The sequence below is a fragment of the Emys orbicularis genome, chromosome 19 (assembly GCF_028017835.1).
Source record: "Emys orbicularis isolate rEmyOrb1 chromosome 19, rEmyOrb1.hap1, whole genome shotgun sequence".
In the NCBI taxonomy this organism is placed as follows: Eukaryota; Metazoa; Chordata; order Testudines; family Emydidae; genus Emys; species Emys orbicularis.
The window spans coordinates 22,054,249-22,074,469 of NC_088701.1; the positions used below are offsets into that span (position 1 = coordinate 22,054,249).

At 59.5% G+C, this 20,221-nt stretch overlaps 1 protein-coding gene across 1 annotated transcript in view; it reads right to left on the reverse strand.

Moving 5' to 3' along the window:
- The window catches only part of LRP1 (LDL receptor related protein 1), a 179,908-nt gene that overhangs the window by 72,403 nt on the left and 87,284 nt on the right, over nt 1-20,221 (reverse strand). Inside the window, exons 7-11 of the mRNA XM_065419313.1 lie at nt 11,991-12,153; nt 8,639-8,861; nt 7,253-7,442; nt 3,338-3,481; nt 963-1,199 (exon numbers count right to left, since the gene is read on the reverse strand). Of these exons, the coding sequence (XP_065275385.1) occupies nt 963-1,199; nt 3,338-3,481; nt 7,253-7,442; nt 8,639-8,861; nt 11,991-12,153 (957 nt within the window). The remainder of the gene's footprint in view (nt 1-962; nt 1,200-3,337; nt 3,482-7,252; nt 7,443-8,638; nt 8,862-11,990; nt 12,154-20,221) is intronic.

Genomic DNA, 20,221 nt, shown 5'->3' on the forward strand with positions numbered 1-20,221 from the left:
CCAGCTGGCCGAGGACGTGCCGGAGGCAGAGAGGCCAAGTGGATGCGACAGGCCCGTACGCATCCTGGCGATTGCTTGGATTAGCCACCAAACAAAGCCCCAAGGAAAGGACCTGGATCCATCCCTACCCATGGGGAATTCCACCTACAGCATCGCGCCGGGCCTGGGTCGCCACCCTCCAGTTCCCATTCTAAGCCAACAGGTCACTTCGGCAGTCCCAGGGCCCGTCGCCTGCCTGGCCTGGGGAGCGCTATGTTGTGTCACGGTGCCAGGGGAGGGCTGGCGCGCGACCGTCACTAATGCAAGCTGCGACACTCCACCGGTGAGCTGGGCCGGCTTTACCGCTAGGCAGGAGATGCAGGAGCCAACACAGAAAAACCTGCTGTGTAGCAACCACGAGGGACCGAAATGAGTTGCTTAGCAGGAGCCCGTCCGCTAAAGGGGGTGCAGGATTTCGCTCGGGGCAGGTGGGGTGGTTTCCTAGCAACGCCAGATACCTAATACAGGCTGGCTCCCCAGGCAGGTTTCCCTGAGGTTCCTCATGGTCATGCTCCAGGGCATGACCTGACCTAGCTGAAGGGTGGTCAGGAGGAAATGCCTCTGGCGGGCAGGGTAGCCCGTAAACTGCAGGGTTTCAGCCCCCTCCCTCTGCAGTGGCTGGTGCTGGCCACTGCTGGGGGACAGGGCGCTCAGCTAGACGGACCCGGGTCCAATCCAGTCTGGCGAGTCCCATGCTCCTGGGACACCCTCGGGGCGGGGGGGGGGGGAATAACAGCAGCAGCCCTCAGGCTCAGATCTGTCCAGGGCCACCTCCTGGGGGTGGAGAAAGGAAGACGCACTGTCCTCCTGGCAATCCCGGGCCTGAAGCCAGCGCCCTCCCGGAGCCAGAGGGGAGGGTCCCCCGTTGCCTTCGCTGGGCCGTGCGCTGGCAGAGCCCAAGGACCGCCCCCCCCGGCCCGTACCATCTTTCAGGATGGTCTCGCGCTCCGTCCCGTCGATCTTCTGGCGCCCGATCAGGTAGCTGGTGGTGTCGGCGAAGTAGACGAAGCCCGTCTCGGCGTGGAAGTCAAGGGCCCGGGGATTCATCAGGTTCTCGATGGGGATCATGTGCTCGTCTGGCACCTTGGCCCCCGTGTCCATGCCCCGGATGATGCCGGGGCGACCCTTCCCGTACACCAGGAACAGCTCGTGCTCCGGCTCTGCAAGGCAAAGGGGGCGGGGTGGGGCCGGGCTGGAAGGGCAGAGTCAGGCCGGTTCCCGGCACGCCGGTTCTGAGACGCGCAGCGCTCCCGGCGCTGGGATCACGCATGCACGCAGCGGCACAGTGCGGGGTCCCAGCATGCAATGCTCTGGCTTGCCCCGTGACAATCATGATGCAAGGAAGCAACTGCCCAGGAGATTGGGGCTGAATGAAAGAGGAGACCAGCAATGCAAAACCCACTGATCGCCTGGAACCCCCGCCCTGCTGGCAGGGTTACCCCCCCGGCTCCAAGGGAGGGGGATCTGCTCTCCGGGGAGAGGGGATCGAGGGCGTGGGCTGCAGCCCACTGAACTAGCTTCATCAGCGGGGGCGCAAAGGAACCGACAGGCCTGTGCCCCGTGAGCCGCCGGCTCACGCCGTTAGCAGCAGGCTTCGAAGCCCGTGCACTCTGGCTGACTGGCTCGACAGCCACCTGGAGTTTTGGGGAGCTGGGGAAGGTGCGCTGAAGGGGGACGTTTCTGCCAGGTAACCACCAGAACTCTGAACCGACGCTAGGCTGTGATATTTTAGGATAAGCTGTTGGCAAATGCTCAACCACGAAGTTGCCGCGGCAACCAATTGCCGTCTATGGTAATAAGTGCAAATTACGAATACGCTGACCTATAGGATACAGGTGTGGAAACATTATTAGGGTGAGGAAGTTAGACATGGCCAAGGCAGGCTGGGCATATGGATGAATATGGGGCCCCCAGGCCCCATCACTGCTCAGAGCCCCCTGTTCGAAGGGGGGGCCGATCTCGGTCTGGAGCTGGGCTCGCTTGGCAGGCCAGGCACAGGGCTGACCTGCGTCTCTTTCCGCCAGATCCCCGAGGCAAGCTGTGCGTGCAGGAGGAATGATACTCTGGATGTCTGCCACCTTCTTACGTGGGTTGGCACTTTGGGGTCTTTACTGAAAGCTTTGCCCTGCCCTCAGTGCGAGCGTCTAGGTTGGGGCCAGAACCAGCAACTGAAGGAGATCGCCGGGATTCTGCTGAGCCAGATTCTGGGACCAGAACCCTGCAATCCCCCAGCTCGTTGACTCAGAATTAATTGGGAACCAACAATAACCCCTCACCACGAAGGAAGGGGCCACAGGGCTGAGCCGAGCTGAAGGAGGATCTCTGGGAGCGGACCAGCTTTGGGAAAAGGTGTAAGATGAGCTTTACGACAGAGGATTGTTTTTTGCTAACAAAGCCAAGCTCCAGGGAAGGGTGCGAGTTTGGACTTCACAGCGGGCGCAGGCTGGGAAAATTCCCACACCGCGGAGGTCACCGCACAGACCCCACCGGGTCGCCAGGCGGCTGTTTGATCCGGTCCAGCCGGCGTCACCACAACGTGGCACTGAGCGGCATCAAACCGACTTTTTGCTCTGCGGCTCGCATGACGCCCTCGGTATTAACAACATGCAGGGAAACAAATCCATGCGTCAGCAAATCCCTCTGAAACTTCCGCTGAAATTACCCACCGCTCAGGATGAGGGCTGGGGTGGGGAAAAGGGGAAATTGAGCAACACCCAGTGACTAATGTAATCATGTTTTTCACTTTGTGGCTTTTCACAACGGATCCTCTTGGCTGCCCTGGGTGAATTCGAGGTTGTACTGCTGCCCGGTGCTAGCCACAAGCCAAAGAAGAGTTTCTAGTCTCTAGTTGCCCCAGGAGGGGTTCAGGGCCAGTAAGATTCCCACCCCCCAATGGATATCCCCCCCCAGGGATAAAGCCCGTTTTTGCAGCGCCCCAGAGCAAAAGCTTTTCCAGACCTAGCTGTGTCATTGTTCTGTCGCACGAATCACGCAACTGCACGCACAAATGGAGCTCTGCATGCACGAGTGCCCCTTTGTGCAAGGCACGCCTGATTTGCACGCACAAATGCCTGTGTTCTGCATGCAGCTACCTCTGATTGCACAAGTGCCCACTGGAGTCTGCTACTGCCTGATTTGCACGCGCAAACGGGAGTGTTCGCCGTGCAGATACCGCCAGACTAACCGAACACTTCCCAATGTAACTGCCTTGCTCCCTCCCTTCCCAGAGGAGCTGCAGTTTGTTCTCCCTCCCTAGCCGACCCCCTGCTCCGGCTCCTGGAGCAGGAACTCTACTCACTTTTGCAAGACTTCCCGTCGCTGCCCAAGCTGAATCCAGATCGGCACCGGCAGGTCCGGGTCTTGTGGCTGTTCCCGAGGAGGCAGATGTCGGAGCAGCCTCCAGGTTTGCCGAACTGGTCCGGTTCACAGGCGTGGCTCCGCACTTTAACGGCAAAGACCAATCACCTGAGTTAGTGGCTGTGCATCGCCGTCTAGCCAACCCCATCAATGCGCTTCTAGGGCAAAGCCGCCTGCCCTTGGAAACCTCGCGCAGAACGGCCTGCCAAGCCGCAAGGAGGTAGCATAACGTGAGGCAGAACGGCCTTGTGGTTACAGAACCGGGCTGGGGTTCATTCAATTCTCGCCTCTGCCGCCAGCTCCCTGTGTGACAACGCTGCTCAGACAGGGCGCTCCCAGCACGCCAGTATCATTCTCCCACGCTATAGAGAGGGAAACTGAGGCACGGCAAGAGGAAGGGACTTGTCCAAGGTCACCCAGGAAGTCAGTGGCAGAGCCCAGGCCTCCAGTGTGCCAGCCCAGAGCCCCATCCACCTGGCAGCCCTGTCTCTTTCTTCTCCCGAGCCTGTCTGTGGGGCAGGGACTCTCTCACACTACCCAGTGCGACCCCGATCTTCCAGACGCTCAATACCAGCCAGGACTGGGCCCATTTCTGCAGCACTACCAAGCTGGCTTTTGCCAATTCCGCTCCCCGCCCGGCCGGGCGCCTCCAGCGAGCCAGCGTCGCACGGAGACCGGCTCGGATCGCGCCGCGCTCCCCCGCGCCCAAATCCACGGCTTAGTTTTGTAGTTTGGAAACCGCTGAGCGGGCCGGAGACGCTAAGAGGATTTTAAACGTGCAAATTGATTAACTAAAGGGAAGGCGGGGGGAGAGGGGGGCAATCCGCCCTGCACTGGAGCCTTTAACCACTCCAAAGGGTTTCTAGCAAACAGGAGCATCAGGCATGGCCAGGTTAGCGCCAGAGAGGGGAGGGAACCAGCAGCCGTACGTAAGGGCCATTAATATTTCAAGAGGCCTCATCTGCTCCATTTTCCTTCCCTCTTTTCCGCGAGACGGTAATTAATCAAGCCAGCCTGAGCCCCAGTCGGTGGAGCCGCTAGGGACAGCTGTCACTTCTCTCTCCTGGAGAGAGACAGCAGAGGGTGGAGACGCGCCGATGAGCAGCAACCGATTAAAATAGCAGCTCGGGCTAAGCCGCCCAGAGGAATGAAACACTCAAGAGTCCCTGGTGGGGGGGGAATGTGGGAGCCCCACGTCTCTGGGAGCCCCAAGGGATGACGGCGCTGCTTGGAGCCCGAGCCCCCTCCACAGACAGTGGCTGGGAACCTAGGCCAACATCCACAAAAGTCTGGAGGCTCCTAAATACCTCCGTGGATCTGGGCCCTAGCGGCTGACTCTGCGCTTTAAGGTAGTTCTGGGCGTCATGTATCCTGCCCATACGGGGTCAGACAGACGGAGCAGCGGGTCCGACCCCGCACGGGCAGGACACGGGATCGGACGGAGCAGCGGGTCCGACCCCGCACGGGCAGGACACGGGATCGGATGGACCAGCGGGTCCGACCCCGCACGGGCAGGACACGGGATCGGATGGACCAGTGGGTCCGACCCCGCACGGGCAGGACACGGGATCGGATGGAGCAGGGGGTCCGACCCCGCACGGGCAGGACACGGGATCGGACGGAGCAGCGGGTCCGACCCCGCATGGGCAGGACACGGGATCGGATGGAGCAGGGGGTCCGACCCCGCACGGGCAGGACACGGGATCGGATGGAGCAGGGGGTCCGACCCCGCACGGGCAGGACACGGGATCGGATGGAGCAGCGGGTCCGACCCCGCACGGGCAGGACACGGGATCGGATGGAGCAGTGGGTCCGACCCCGCATGGGCAGGACACGGGATCGGATGGAGCAGTGGGTCCGACCCCGCATGGGCAGGACACGGGATCGGATGGAGCAGCGGGTCCGACCCTGCATGGGCAGGACACGGGATCGGATGGAGCAGTGGGTCCGACCCTGCATGGGCAGGACACGGGATCGGATGGAGCAGTGGGTCCGACCCCGCATGGGCAGGACACGGGATCGGATGGAGCAGCGGGTCCGACCCTGCATGGGCAGGACACGGGATCGGATGGAGCAGTGGGTCCGACCCTGCATGGGCAGGACACGGGATCGGATGGAGCAGTGGGTCCGACCCTGCATGGGCAGGACACGGGATCGGATGGAGCAGTGGGTCCGACCCCGCATGGGCAGGACACGGGATCGGATGGAGCAGCGGGTCCGACCCCGCATGGACAGGACACGGGATCGGATGGAGCAGCGGGTCCGACCCTGCATGGGCAGGACACGGGATCGGATGGAGCAGTGGGTCCGACCCTGCATGGACAGGACACGGGATCGGATGGAGCAGTGGGTCCGACCCTGCATGGACAGGACACGGGATCGGATGGAGCAGCGGGTCTGACCCTGCATGGGCAGGACACGGGATCGGATGGAGCAGCGGGTCCGACCCTGCATGGGCAGGACACGGGATCGGACGGAGCAGCGGGTCCGACCCTGCATGGGCAGGACACGGGATCGGACGGAGCAGCGGGTCCGACCCTGCATGGGCAGGACACGGGATCGGATGGAGCAGTGGGTCCGACCCCGCATGGGCAGGACACGGGATCGGATGGAGCAGCGGGTCCGACCCTGCATGGGCAGGACACGGGATCGGATGGAGCAGCGGGTCCGACCCCGCATGGGCAGGACACGGGATCGGACGGAGCAGCAGGTCCGACCCCGCATGGACAGGACACGGGATCGGATGGAGCAGTGGGTCTGACCCTGCATGGACAGGACACGGGATCGGATGGAGCAGCGGGTCCGACCCTGCATGGGCAGGACACGGGATCGGATGGAGCAGTGGGTCCGACCCTGCATGGGCAGGACACGGGATCGGATGGACCAGTGGGTCCGACCCTGCATGGGCAGGACACGGGATCGGATGGACCAGTGGGTCCGACCCTGCATGGGCAGGACACGGGATCGGATGGAGCAGTGGGTTCAACCCTGCATGGACAGGACACGGGATCGGATGGAGCAGCGGGTCTGACCCTGCATGGGCAGGACACGGGATCGGACGGAGCAGTGGGTCCGACCCTGCATGGGCAGGACACGGGATCGGACGGAGCAGCAGGTCCGACCCCGCATGGACAGGACACGGGATCGGATGGAGCAGTGGGTCTGACCCTGCATGGACAGGACACGGGATCGGATGGAGCAGCGGGTCCGACCCTGCATGGGCAGGACACGGGATCGGATGGAGCAGTGGGTCCGACCCTGCATGGGCAGGACACGGGATCGGATGGACCAGTGGGTCCGACCCTGCATGGGCAGGACACGGGATCGGATGGACCAGTGGGTCCGACCCTGCATGGGCAGGACACGGGATCGGATGGAGCAGTGGGTTCAACCCTGCATGGGCAGGACACGGGATCGGACGGAGCAGCGGGTCCGACCCCGCATGGGCAGGACACGGGATCGGATGGAGCAGTGGGTTCGACCCTGCATGAGCAGGCTACAGGACTGGATGGACAGGTGGGTCTGTCCCCACATGGTGGGATACAGCACTAGATGAGGCGCAGGAGTCGGCTCCTACGTCCTTGTAAATCATGTCTAATTTCGAGCCTATGCCCCTCTGCTTTCCTGGAACAATCACACTCCTTTTCCCGTTGGGCTTTCAGGCACGGGGAACACTTTGCTCAAACAAATAAGCCAGGCCCCGGGGCAGCCCGAAGCCAGACACCGCATTGTCCCGTCCCAGCCCACCAGGAGAACTGACAAGCCCTGCACCTTCGCTGGGCACTTCAATCACTTCCGAGGCTCCCAAGCCCCGACAGGTGAGGGAGGGGCTCGTTCCCGCACGCCAGCCCCTTACCTGTGGGCTGCCGTCGCTGGTGGTAGATATGCAGGGCTCCCCCTTTGTCCACCCTGGTGACCACCTGGTACTCGGTGCTGTTGAAGCGGTTGACCCGGATGACGCTGGTTTTCTGCTGGGCGTTGGCGTTGTCCGAGTTGGTGGCGTAGAGGTAGTTCTCGAAGACGGTCAGGCCGTAGAGATGCTCGATCTGAAAGGCACCGCACCGGGGCGAGCGTGAGCAGACAGCCTCAGGAGCGGAGTTTGGGATCCCCGCCTCTCGCAGCGGCCTCCGGGGCGCGATGGGAAACCATGCAAATCTGCCCTGACCAGACTAGGGAAAGGAGGCAGGCAGAGCCAGCGGGTCGATCCATGCGCGTCGGACCCCACTCAGCACCAGAACTGGGTGGGAAATGGTTTTCCCATCCCGCGAGAATTTCCCAGATTTAAAAAAAAAAAAAAACTCCTCTTGTTTCTTTTGTAGAAATTAACTCAAATTGCTAAACCAAACAGGCTGTTTGAGCCTTTGTTTTGAAAATGTTTGGCCAGTTTGGAAACTTTGTTTTTCCCCAAAAAACATTTCCAATTGGGAGATTCCCTGGACCTGCCCTGTTCCCGCAAACAGTTTCTGTTTGCACAAACTGGTCTTTTCTGATGAAAAACTGCTTAGTCGGAAAATTCCCAGTCGGCTCGACTGAGCAGCGAGCACAGACAAGGCCGGTCGGTTACGGTTCCACGCCCGTTAAGGACCCGCTACGGTGCCTCGGCATCACACCGGGGCCTCACCGAGGTCTCACTAGTTGCTACACTAGGGATGCTGTTAGAAGGTGCCGGGTAACATGCACTACAACCGTGTGTCCAGGGAGCGGGGGTATTAACCCGGCCAGCATCGCAGACATTACCGCCTAGACTTCCTGGCCTACAACTCTTGTTCGCTACCATCTTCTAACACACCTGCAAATCCCCATCTAGACACGGCTGCTGGGTTTAAGAGCGGCTCGCTTCTATTTAGCTTAAAGCTGCTCCTGCTCGACTTCGGCTACACTTGACTTAAACCAGAATCACAGAGTCCACACAGCCGTGTGCACCAGGGGTTTCAAAATCGCTTTGTTAAATGAATCCGGTGCCACTGTGCCGGCACACGACCCCCGGGGCCAGAAGCCAAAACCTGCTTTGTCACTGCAGGGGTCTGTTTAGGAGCGGGCTGCGCTGCTGAAACTCCTGCGTCTAGACAAGACCCTAGACCAGGCCAGCGGGGGTATTGAAAGGAAGCAAGAGCCGGGGTAAGCCTTTTGTACAGCGCCCAGCACAGGGCTGGGGCTCTGAGGCAATGCACCTAATAAATAACAGGGATCATATGCACAGCTCTGATCTCTAGGGACCCCTCTCTGGCTGGCGCTCGCTCACCAAGATGCCCTGGATGATGGTGTGCCGGTTCTTGCCCTCATAGTCCACCACCTCGATGTAGTCCAGGTAGGCGTCGGCCCAGTACACCAGCCGGCTGACCAGGTCCAGGGTGATGCCGTGGGGGAAGACGATCTTGCTATCCACCAGCTTGGTGCGGTTCTGCCCATCCATGTCGCAGCGCTCCACCTTGGGGATCTGCCCGTAGTCGGTGAAGAAGACTTTTCTGTGGGTGGAGTTAAGGGGGGACATGAGAGCTCAGAGGATGGGGGTGAGAATCTCCACGTGCGCTCAGGTCCACACCCACGCATGCACGCACACACCCACGCACCACTTGCTGCCATTACAAAAACGTTTATTAGCCTGCTTGCAGGAGGAAGGAAAACTCAGGACCTAGCCACGGGTAAGGAACTTACCAGCTGGGGTCCCTGTACCCAGACGCAGCCGCGTTGCCGGCTGCAGGACTTAGCTGGAGGTCCCAGGACTGCGAGGTCACCCGCCTCAGGCAGGCGGCCGATGGGCTCGTAAGACACGCAGGGCGCGGCACCCAGCCGCTCAGTCCCAGAGGCAGCGCCGCGGCTGGAGCCCGGCTGTGCCGACGCATTCTCCCTGCAGCGCCGGGAAGCCAGGCCCAGCTGCAGCGGAACCGGAGTAGGATCCCGGCGACAACCCCACAGAAGCTGACCCCGTTGAGCGAGACACAACGCTCGCTGAGGTCAGCCGACAGCGTTCAGGCCCCGTGACCAGCTACCGTCTGTCCACGTGCTGTCTACACTGGAGTTCTTCAACGCACTGTCGGTGGTGCTGCTGTGGCCGTGCTGGTCCCAGGATATTGGAGAGACACGGTGGGTGAGGTCATATCTTTTATTGGAGCAAATTCCGCCCATGAGAGAGACCAGCTTTGGAGCGACACGGAAAGCTTGTCTCTCCCACCAGCAGACGCTGGTCCAACCAAATATATCCCCTCCCCTCCCTTGTCTCTCTTGGTCAAACTGTGTGAGCTAAAACCATTTTACAAACACGCCATGTGCGTCAGACAGGCCGCCGGGGCGGAGAAAGACACAAGCCTACAAGGACGACTTGCACAGAGCTCTTGGCGTGAGCGAGAAAAACGGGGCGCTTAGGCCAGGCGTAACTAGCTTGCGTTAGCTAAACCCCAGCACTTTCCCGAGCGCACTCGGAGGGTAGCAGGATTTGAGCAGCTCTGGGGTGCCTTGCTCTTCCGGAGGCGCAAGGAGATTGCATTGAACAGCTGTTCTTTAAACGTCGCGGAGGGATATTCGGTCCAGCCTCAGCACGGGGGGGCTGGACTAGATGACCTCGCGAGGTCCTGTCCAGCCAGACGTTTCCATGGTTTTATAACGTGGCAACAAGAGCCGGCCAGGAGCGGTGTCCGGCCCCAGCTCATGCTGCCCCCTGGCCGGCCAGAACCCTGCATCCCAAAATTCATCAATTCCAAGACCAGGAGGGACGATTGTGCATAGTACAGGCCAAAGAACGCCCCCCAAATAATTCCTAGAGCAGGTCTCCAATCCTGAGATCCCCCAGGCTATGCAGCCCAGGATGGCGTTAGGTCTTTGAGCAGCAGCTGATTTTCCAATCCCTCCGCCCTCCCAACTCCGTTTCACAGTCACCGCTTCCCAGGAGAGAGTCTGCCTTTACACGCAGACGTCACCTTCAGTCTCTGCAGCCTCGGCCAAGCAGGACAGCAAGTCCACTGAGGAGTGCTACTCTGCGTCCGCCGGAGGGCAAGTCACCCACCAGCTGGAGGCCAGGCCTCGCTAGCTTGCATTAGCTGAGCCCACCTGCACCCCGGCCGCGTCCCCTCCTCTAAACAAGGCCTGACTCGAAAAGCCTGGAGATGAAAAGGTGCTGAGAAAAACAAGCCTCCTTTGTAGCCGATATTTTGTTTGGTCAAGATGAGACTGCCGGGGAATGCACGTGGCTGGAGTTCACACGCGTGTGCACAGAGTACATGGCAGGATTACACATGCACGCACACGCACACACTCACACGCCACCTGGCCAGATTTCACACACACTTCCATTTCTGCCCACAGCAACGCCTTCCATTCCTGCTCTCGTTTTTTTCTGCAGCTACCAAGCATGCGGCCGGCCTGGCTGATGACTCAGCGTCACCAGACCAGCTCCCCGGCGCACACGATTTCCCAAAAGGCAGCTGCTCGGAGGGACGTTACCTGAATTGAACACAGGATGTAAAGCTACGTGGAGAGAGAGACATTCACCCTCCACTGGGGATATGACACATCTTAGTTCCTGAAAACTGTTATGGAGACAGTGCAATCCCGCTGACAGTGGCAGCTCCGTACCGCGTGAGTCAGCGGCTTGCATGTACGAGAGGGGTAAGAACTGAGCTGCCAACAGAAAATGTCCCGGCCCGACCGGGAAGCAGCCTCACTGATGAGGAACTTTAGCCCTTGCCGGGGGGTTAAAATGTTTGCCAGGGCTCAAATCAAGATCAGCCCCAAGGTGCACCGCCCCAGGACAGAGAACGGGGAGGGGTCACAAGTCTCCGTCTCCGATGGTCGTTTAAAGCCGGGGTTCTCAACCTTTTTCTTTCTGAGGCCCCCTCAACATGCTATAAAATCTCCACAGCCCAGCTGTGCCACAACTGGGTTTCTGCATATAAAAGCCAGGGCCGGCGTTAAGGGGTAGCAAGCAGGGCAACAGCCCAGAGCGAAGTTGCTCAGGCTTTGGCTTCAGCCCCAGGCGGCGGGCTCGGGGTCCTGGGCTGCAGTCCTGCACAGCGGGGCTTTGGCTTTCTGCCCTGGGCCCTAGCGAGTCTAACACCGGCCGTGCTTGGTGGACCCCCTGGAACCTGCTCGTGGCCCCCAGGGGGCCCCGGGCCCCTGGTTGAGAACCACTGGTTTAAAGGACCCTGGGTATAGAACAGAGAAATAAAAACACCAGGTGGGTTTTGCTGATATTCCCAGGCCTTGGGGGTTCCGGCACTGGACTGAGATCAGGTTTGAGTTCCCAGCTTTGCCGCGGACTCGCCGGGCGACCTGGGGCCAGTCTCTTGTCCTCCCCAGGCCTGCCTCCCCGTCTGTGAAACGGGAAGAGTGAGCCCTGCGGCCGTGCAGCCCCTTGCTAGCGTGGCCATCGCTCGCCCTGCGTCTGCGCCACGCCCTGCACAGCCGGGCCCCGATCTCAGCTGGGGCTGACGGGAAATACACCGGGAAGGACCAGGCAGACACAGAGGAGGTTACCCATCTGGGGGAGCCAGGCCCCCTGGCTGGACTGACCAAAGGGCAGCGCCATGGTTTCCTATTGGTTTGTTACGGTCACAGGTCAGGTACCTCGGCTCAGCCGGCCTCTCCTCCCCCCCTCTTACCCCATGGCTGGGTCCAGCGCGATGCCCTTGGGGTTGTACAGCTCCAGGTCGAGCAGCGTGACGCAGGTGTCCCCGTTCCTGTTGCAGACGAAGATCCGGTCGTCGATGTCGTCCACAAAGTAGAAGTTGCCGGTGAGCCAGTCGATGGCCATCTGCTCTACGTCTAGGGCGGGACAAAGGCGGGTTAGGCGGACGGCAAGCGTTGGGGAGCCGGGCGCGCTGGGAAATCACAACCGCTGGGAGCTGAGCCGTTCTGTGATTTCGCAGCCCCCATGGGAGTGGAGCTCGGGCCCCCGCCGTGGGCGCTGAGCCCTCCGAAATCTGGGTCTGGGCTCTGTGGGAAATCACACCCCAAGGCTGGCACTGCCTGGCCCCTTCCTTGGCTGGCTCAGCAGAGGGACCAGCCTCCTGCTTTCACCCCCTAGCTGGGGCCCAGCCTAGACAACTGGGGAAGACTCAGAGAAACAGAGGAAATGGAATGGGGGGGGGGGAAGGGGTAGGGAACAGAACAGGGAGAGAAGAGAAACAACAAAGAGAAGGTAGAGCAGAGACGCCTAGAGAGGAGGGTCACCCCATTCTTATGGCTCACGCCCCACTGGACATTTCAGCTGGGAATCTCTAAGCCACCTAAGGGAGTCAGGCCCCAACTCCCACAGGCCCTAATCCCCTTTGGAAACACCCCCCAACCCCCAACTCTGTGTGAGCCTAGCAGCTCCCAATTCCACGCTGCCCCTCCTGGCTTCGGGTCTGACCGCTGCTGGGGCACGTCCCAGGGTTAGTGGGAGAGGGGTTTCCAACCCCAGCACACCCCAGCGACGGGCGACATCCAACACACACACGCCGCTGCATGTCCCACGCTCTCCCCCTGCCGGCAAGAGAGGAGGGGAGAGCCGCGGAAAACAGGACTCCTCTTCCCGCACCGTCCAGAACAACGGCAGCTGTCAGGCGCTGGCCCTGTCCGAACCCCGCTGCCAGCCCATGCCTCTCCCCAGCTCCGGCTCATTCGGAGGGTGTTTCTAAATCCGCAGGGTTCACACGCTGTGCCAGTGCATGCCTTGCCCTTTCCGCGGGCAGGGTGATTACTGCAGCGGCCAGAGGCCCAGGCCAGGCTAGGCGCTGTATCCACACATGGCGAGCAAGGGGACCTGCCCTGGAGAACCTGCATGCGAAATACACAAAGGCTGGGAGGGGAAACTGCGGCACGGAGAAGGGAAGCAGCTTGTCCAAGGTCACCCCGCAGAGCTGGGCCACCTCATTCCCAGGCCAGCGTTGTCGCCCCTAAACCACGCAGCCATCCCGAACCTCCAGGCCTACCCCAGCTGTGCACCAACAGCACATACAATCAGATCCTGGAACACATCCTGCAATGTCCCTGTTATCCCCCACCAGCCGGGGTTTTCCCATCCCCTCGCCGATCTCCCCCCTCTCCAGGAGGTTGCAGAGAGAGTTTGCTGCGGGGGTGACTGCTCCATAGCCCTCCAAGTGTCCACGTTGCTACAGTCGCCCGCTCCTGCGGGCGATTCCCGCTGGGAGGGGTTGCCAGCACTCTGGAGGACAGGATTAGATTCAAAATGACCGTGACACATTAGAGAAGTGGCGAGGGGGTGGCACTGCTGCGAAGGAGCCGGGGGGGCAGAGCGGCTCACAAATCAAACACGAGTCAGCCATGCAAAGCGGTTGTGAAAAAGGCTCGTGTCATCCCGGGGTGCGTGAACGGGAGCCTCGTGCGACAGACCCGGGCGGTAACTGTCCCACTCGACTCAGCCCTGGGGAGGCCTCGGCTGGAGTCTGGGTCCGGTTCTGGGCCCGCCTGTTACGAGCGAGGTGGATAAATTAGAGGGTCCAGAGGAGAGCGACAAAAATGATCAAAGGGTTCGAACCCCGGAGCTGTGCGGGAAGGTTAAAATCCCTGCGCAGGTTTTGTCAACCCCGAGGGGGGCCTGAGAACAGGCTTCAGATCCGTTCAGGGGCTGGGGATTAACTGTAACAGGTTGGACAAACTCCTGCTAGGACTGGTTGAGACTGACCGGGCCCTGCCTCAGCGCGGGGGGCTGGACTGGACGACCTCTCGAGGTCCCTGCGTTTCTCTGACTCTATGGTTCAAAGCCCCACACGCAGCAGACAAAGGGGCGCGGCTGTGATATAGGCCCGTGAAAAGGAGCTTTCCAATGGCTTTCAAGGTCACAGGCAGGACAGCGCTGCACCGAGGGGAGATGGGAGAATTGGCTCTAAAAGCCGCAGCCGGGGTGCGATCGTCCAGCGAGGGCCGCATTCACCGCAGCACAAAGCCGGGGCTCGGGGGGGGGGAAGCGCTGTGCGGCCGGCAGCGTGCCTGGGCTCCCGCAGGCAAGGCAAGGCAGAGGGGAACCGTGCGGCGTTAATCCGCCCGAGGAGCCGATGCAGGTGAGAGTCGGAACCTGGCACGCCGGGTTTAAGGAGCTGATTAAAAAAAAGAAAGCCCCTTAAATCGGATAAACTCAACGCACCCACATTCCTCCCCTGTGAACAGGCCAGCGTTCTGTGGAGCTGGCTTAGGGGGCCAGGGCCACCTGGTGCAGAGAAATGTCTTCGTTTGACAACCCTTGTTCTTTTTCTTTTCGGGGGGCGGGGGTTTGTGATCTAGCATATAGGATACTGGGCTGGGAGTCAGGACACCTGGGTTCTATCCCAGCTCTGAACGGATTCCTAGTCGCTCGCTGATCTAACCACTAGACACCATTCCCCTCCCAAAGCTGGGAACCGACCCCAAGAGTCCAGGCTCCCCGCCTTCCCTCCACTCCAACCACTAGACTCCCCTCCCCTCTTAAAGCATGAAAGAAAACCCAGGTGTCCTGTCCAAGCTGTCAGAGGAAGGGGCTGAGTGTGACAACTTTGGGGGTGTGATCCCATCTCTGGGAGGGGGAGAGCGAAAAGAACCCAGAAGTCCCGGATCCCAACCCCTTCATCTGGCCTTCCTCTGTCTTCTCTACTGAGATGGTGAGCTCTTCGGGGCAGGGACTTTCTACTACTCGAGTGTTGCTTAGACCCTCCGTAGCCGGTTTCTTTGCTTTCTTAACATGAAACATCTCCAAGGTGAGTAACTGCTTTGTTCAACTCCCAGCAGTGTGTAAGGAAGGCTGTAAATCTCATTAAAAAACAAACAAACAAAACCAGACAGATGCAAAAGTTACATTTACAGACACTTAAGCCAGAGATGGCGCAGTGAGGGCCGAATTAATCCGTCGCCCCGCCGCCCCCTTGGATAGCACCCATGGGTCTGTAATCCAAACAGAAACCAGCCAGGGGTGAGGGTCAATTTACACAACCCACCGCTAGGAAGGAGCGGGAAAGGCTCTGGAAATATTTTTGGTGGCCGGTAGCAAGATTTTTACTCCAGTCACAAAGACAGTGCCAAGACTGACACAAATCACGGCAAAGCATCGACTCCCAGCTTCTAACCACTTCCTCTCCGGCCCCAGCCTCGGCTGCAGAGCGGATGGTTCTTGAGCGAATCTCAGATAAGGCCAAACAGGCCGACTGTGCCCAGCACCAAGGGAGGAGAAACTCAACACAACCTGCAAAGGGACCAGGAGACCCTTAGGTACCAAGAGGGGAGAGCAAGGCAGCAAGGGAGGGGAGGGGGCCAAAGGACAAAACTCCATCAGTAAAACAGCATCCATCTATTGTCTCGTGCTACCAGGGCGTTTCCCACAGCTTTCACATGGTTAAAGGACAGCCAGCACGTCCATGTTAACCCGGCCTTCTTGGGCCAAACAGTGAGAGGGCCAAACCAGGAGCACGCCTTCACCGCGAGAGCTGCTGAAGAGGACATTGGGGATAGAAACCACCTTGGCTGAAACGCTGGGGGCAAGTGGGGAGTTGCTCAGATACCACAGTGACAATCATAGACAGATAGAGGGGGTGTATGGGGATAGATAGATAGATAGATAGATAGATAGATAGATAGATAGATAGATAAGAAATTCTTTCTGCTAATGTAAGTCCTGTTGATGAGGGTCACCACGTATAATCTGACAGGAACTTCTATCCATCCATCCATCCGTCTACCCATCTCCATCCTCTCTCTCCATCTAGCTTCCTCCACACACCCCCACATCTGTGTCTATCATTCTACCCCATATGTACCCGTCCATCTATCTACAGGCCACTGCCACCAGCGTTGGTCCCTTTGTGCTCCCCTGCCCGTCGGTCCGTCTCCACCTGCCTCCTCTTGCCTTCTCCTTCGATTGTGAGCTCTTCGGTGTAGGGACCCTGGAGTTTATACAGCACCTTGGGCTGTGGACTGCTGGCCCATGATGGTAACACCACCTACCCATCAATACTTCTCTCTCCATCTGGGCTAGCGATCTACCCTTCCCCCTTACAGACCCTCACCATCTAGATAAGGTTTTTCAAGAGCGCCCCTGCCTGTGGGCACTCGGGATGCCAGGGACCCTGCGTTTGGAAGTTCCCTCGCCCACCCATTGCGTGAACCCATCCAGCTCCAACGACCTAAGAAACATCTTCCCCTCCCCACCCAGTTGCGAAGCAGGCAGGGCAGGCTCTGGCCGTAGCAGGCCTCTTGCCGCGCTCCTAGGACGCTTGGCCCTTGAATACGAGCCGGGCTTGCTGACCGTGAAACCCGACTCACTGCAAATAACGTGCAGAAAAACCTCTCCCCGGTGCTGGGCAAACGGCGGCATGAGATTTTCCGGCCGGAATCCCCACGCGTGTAAATCGCGGTATTCTGAGCGGCGGCCAGGCAGCGGGGACCTGCCGGCAGCTGGCTGGATTCCAGCAGGAGCGGGGGGCTCACTGCAGTATATCAGAATTGAGGGGTCTCTCTTTAAATAGTCTGTGGACCTTGTAGTGGGGTCTCATTTTCTTCTCTTCCAGAAGCCACCAGAACCCGGCCCGGACCGCAGGTAGCCAGGTCCTGTATATAAACACCAGGATTCGAGGAGGGGCCTTCAGATTTTATACGTTGAGTACAGAGCGAAGACCTAGCAAGGCCAAGGCCGAGGCCGGGGCCGGCCAGCGCCCCCCCCTCCTTCAGCTGGGTCACCCACCCGCCGATCCCATTGCCAGGGGCGGCAAGACCTGCTCACGCTGGAAATCCAGGCTCCTTTTAACGACGCGTTAGTGGCTGATGCAGACCCGAGGGGTCCAGACGCATCAGCGGAAGAAGGCGTTTTCGGTGCAACGTGCAACATCCGTTATTAACCCTTTATAGTCTGCAGCCGTGTCATAAAAAACACCTCAACATACAGGGTGGCCACAAGGTCTCACTTCACAGAAGCCAGGAGCGACCCGACCCACGGGGACAACAAGCGGGCGGCATTCCTGGAGATGCAGGCCGGGCCGGGGTTAGGATATTAGGCAGCCAGGCCAGGCAGGGGCTGCCGCATCATGTGTCACTGGACACAACTGCTGCCGCGAGGGTGGAGGCCAAGAGATACAAAATCTGCCCTAACCGGCCGGTGGCTGGATCCCAACACACACACCGGTGGACGAGGGGGAGACAGGGAACGAGACGGGCTTGTTTCGGGGGTGTCAATTCTCTGCCGCAGCACGGGTGACTTTGGGCAAGCCACACCACACCCCCCTGTAAGACGGTCCCTCTTCCCAGGTCTCTGGGGGCGGGGGGGCTGTCTCGCCCGACGCCGGGCACTGCATCGCACGGCCCTGGGACGACGCCCTTCAGACCAAAAAAACTGCTCGACGGCTGCGACGTTGCCAGAAAACGCCCGACAGGCGCTTCAGGCCAGGCTCCGGCCGTGGCTACTCTCGCCCGCCATCGCCCTTTCAAGCCACTGGCTTCCAGCACCACAGCCTCATCCCCCCGCTGAAGGCGATGAAAGGCTGAGCGGCCCAAGCAACGCACGCACCCCCACTGCCGCGCTGGGAGGTGACACGGGCCGACCCCGCTCTGCCTGCTTCGGGGCATGCCCTGGGAGGGCCACTAGCTCTCTGCTAAAAGCCAGCATCACTTGGTGCTCCTGGTTTCCGGGGAGGGGAACAATTAAGGAGTTGCACCCTGACTTTAATATCGCCGTTCTGCTGAATCATCCCGTTTGACCCTGGCGCGCTCCCCTCCCTCGTCAGCTGTGACCCCACTGACCCCTGGGGGGTGCTGCCTTCCTCCAGCATCTGTCCAGCTGCCTGACCCAGGCCGTCCATACTCCTCCCATCCCCCCCAGCCCGGATTCATTAACATCTGACCAAGGGAAGGGGGTGGGGAAGAGACCCACCCACACGGCTTTGGGGGGGGAAGGGCCTACCACAGGGATTTAGAATGGGCGCTTTCTGGCCCCCGGCTAGTCACAGGACCGGTGCAGACAGACAGAGAGAGAAAGAGAAAGAAGGAAAAACCACACATGCACGTTACAAAGAACGACGCGTGAAGGTTTATCGCCCCATCTTCTGGAACCTGTCTGTAGCAACTTTAGGAGGACAGGACATCAGGGATTCTTCCTGGCCTGAAACCCCCCACGCCCCGCTGGCTGGTGGAAAAGGACGCGTCCATCAGTCAGGTTACGTCCACAGTCAGGGGCGCGTCTCTGATCAGTTGGTCTGACCTCCCGCGTGGCACGGGCCTGGCCCAAGCTGGGATGGCACCAGCCTTGGTGTGAAGAGAACTGGATTCTGCTCCCAACTCTGCCACTTCCCCTCTGTTCCTCTCCCACCCTTCATCTAGTTAAACTGTCAGCTCTTCTGGGCAGGAATTCTCTCTCTCTCTCTCTGGGCACGTACAGCTCCTAGCACCATGGGGCCAGATAGGGGCATCTTTAGCTACTATGGGAATAATATAAGAGCAAAGAGGACTCGTGCCCTGCAAACTGCAAGGAGTCTGGTCTCAAATGCAACCCGGGCCTCAAGCTGCGGCTGGTTCGGAATTCCTGGGCATTCTTGCCGTTAGCGGCTGGGAGAAGCTGCGTTGATCAGGCCGTCCAGCGTCTCCCGGGCTGTATTTTTGCAGCTGGAAAGCATTACGCTTCCTCAAAGGCTTTTGTTTTTCAAACTGCTCCTTTTCTCCCCCTCCCCCCACTTGTCGGAATCCGGATTTTTACCATTATTATTCTTACATTCCGCTCTTTCTTGTAGCCTCAGCTAAACTGAGATTTCCTTTCGGGCTTTTGTTGGAAGCTAATTTACCCAGGTCTATTTTTAACCACTAATGTTAGCTTGGAAAGAGCTTTCCCCTCCTCCCCTCCAGCCCCCACTCACCACATGGCTTTGGGGAAAAACACTGGACATGTAAAATTGTTTTTAAAAACCCTTCGCCCAGCCCTTCTCTTCGGCCCTCCATGCACGGAGAATTCGGAAACGCTGCTCATAACGATCAGGGGGCCGGCGCCTCGAGGCCAGGCCTATCCCTGCAAAGCTGGGCTGGTAGAGCTGTCCTGACACACTACCCAGCAAACCTCGCCGAGGGGTGGACGTAGCTTTTACAGGCAAAACTGGGCTTTGGGCGGGGTACATTATTCCAGCCCTCCCAAGCCAACTATGCTGCACAGGCAAAGGTGCAAATTTGCACTTTGCACCCTGGCCAACATGGTTGTGTTGGCAGAAGTCTAGCGTAGAGTTGGCCTAGGCCCGCTCTAGGCCGTTAACGGGGCCGCAAACAACCCCTGCCCTGCGTGGGGTGGACATGAGAGCTCTGCTGCCGTACAGGGGGCAGATCAGAGGTGTGGCCAGGGCGCTCTGGGCGTTCTCGGGTATCCTCTGCTCACCCTGACCCCTGGGAAAGTTAGAGCAGCCCTGGGGCTGCTCTAACTCAGGTGGGCAGCAGGGTCTGAATGGCCCAAGAACACAGGGAGCACAGAGTTAACTTAAAACACCCACCGCTGTCTGTCTTTTGTTCTATGCCTAAAGGACGCCCAATCCTGCCGTGACAGCCCAGAGCAACATGTCTCTGGCTACCCATGGATGCAGGGGTCTCTACGCCAGGGGATGCAACTGCACGATCAGGAGCCAGAGGGGGACACAGTGTAGCCTAAAGGATAAAGCACTTAACTGGGGGGTCAGGAGAGCTGGATTCTATTCCCACCTCTGCTGCTGGCCTGAGGCGTGACCCAGGGCAAGTCACTTCCCTTCTCTGGGCTTCAGTTTTGCCGTGTGTAAACAGGGATACTGATACTTTGTACGGCACTTTGAGATCCGCTGATAAACAGCGTTTCCCGCCCCCCCCCCCCATCAGTGTCCTCAAAGCTGTGGAAATAGGGTTAGTTAATAACTTGCTACCCTAAGTA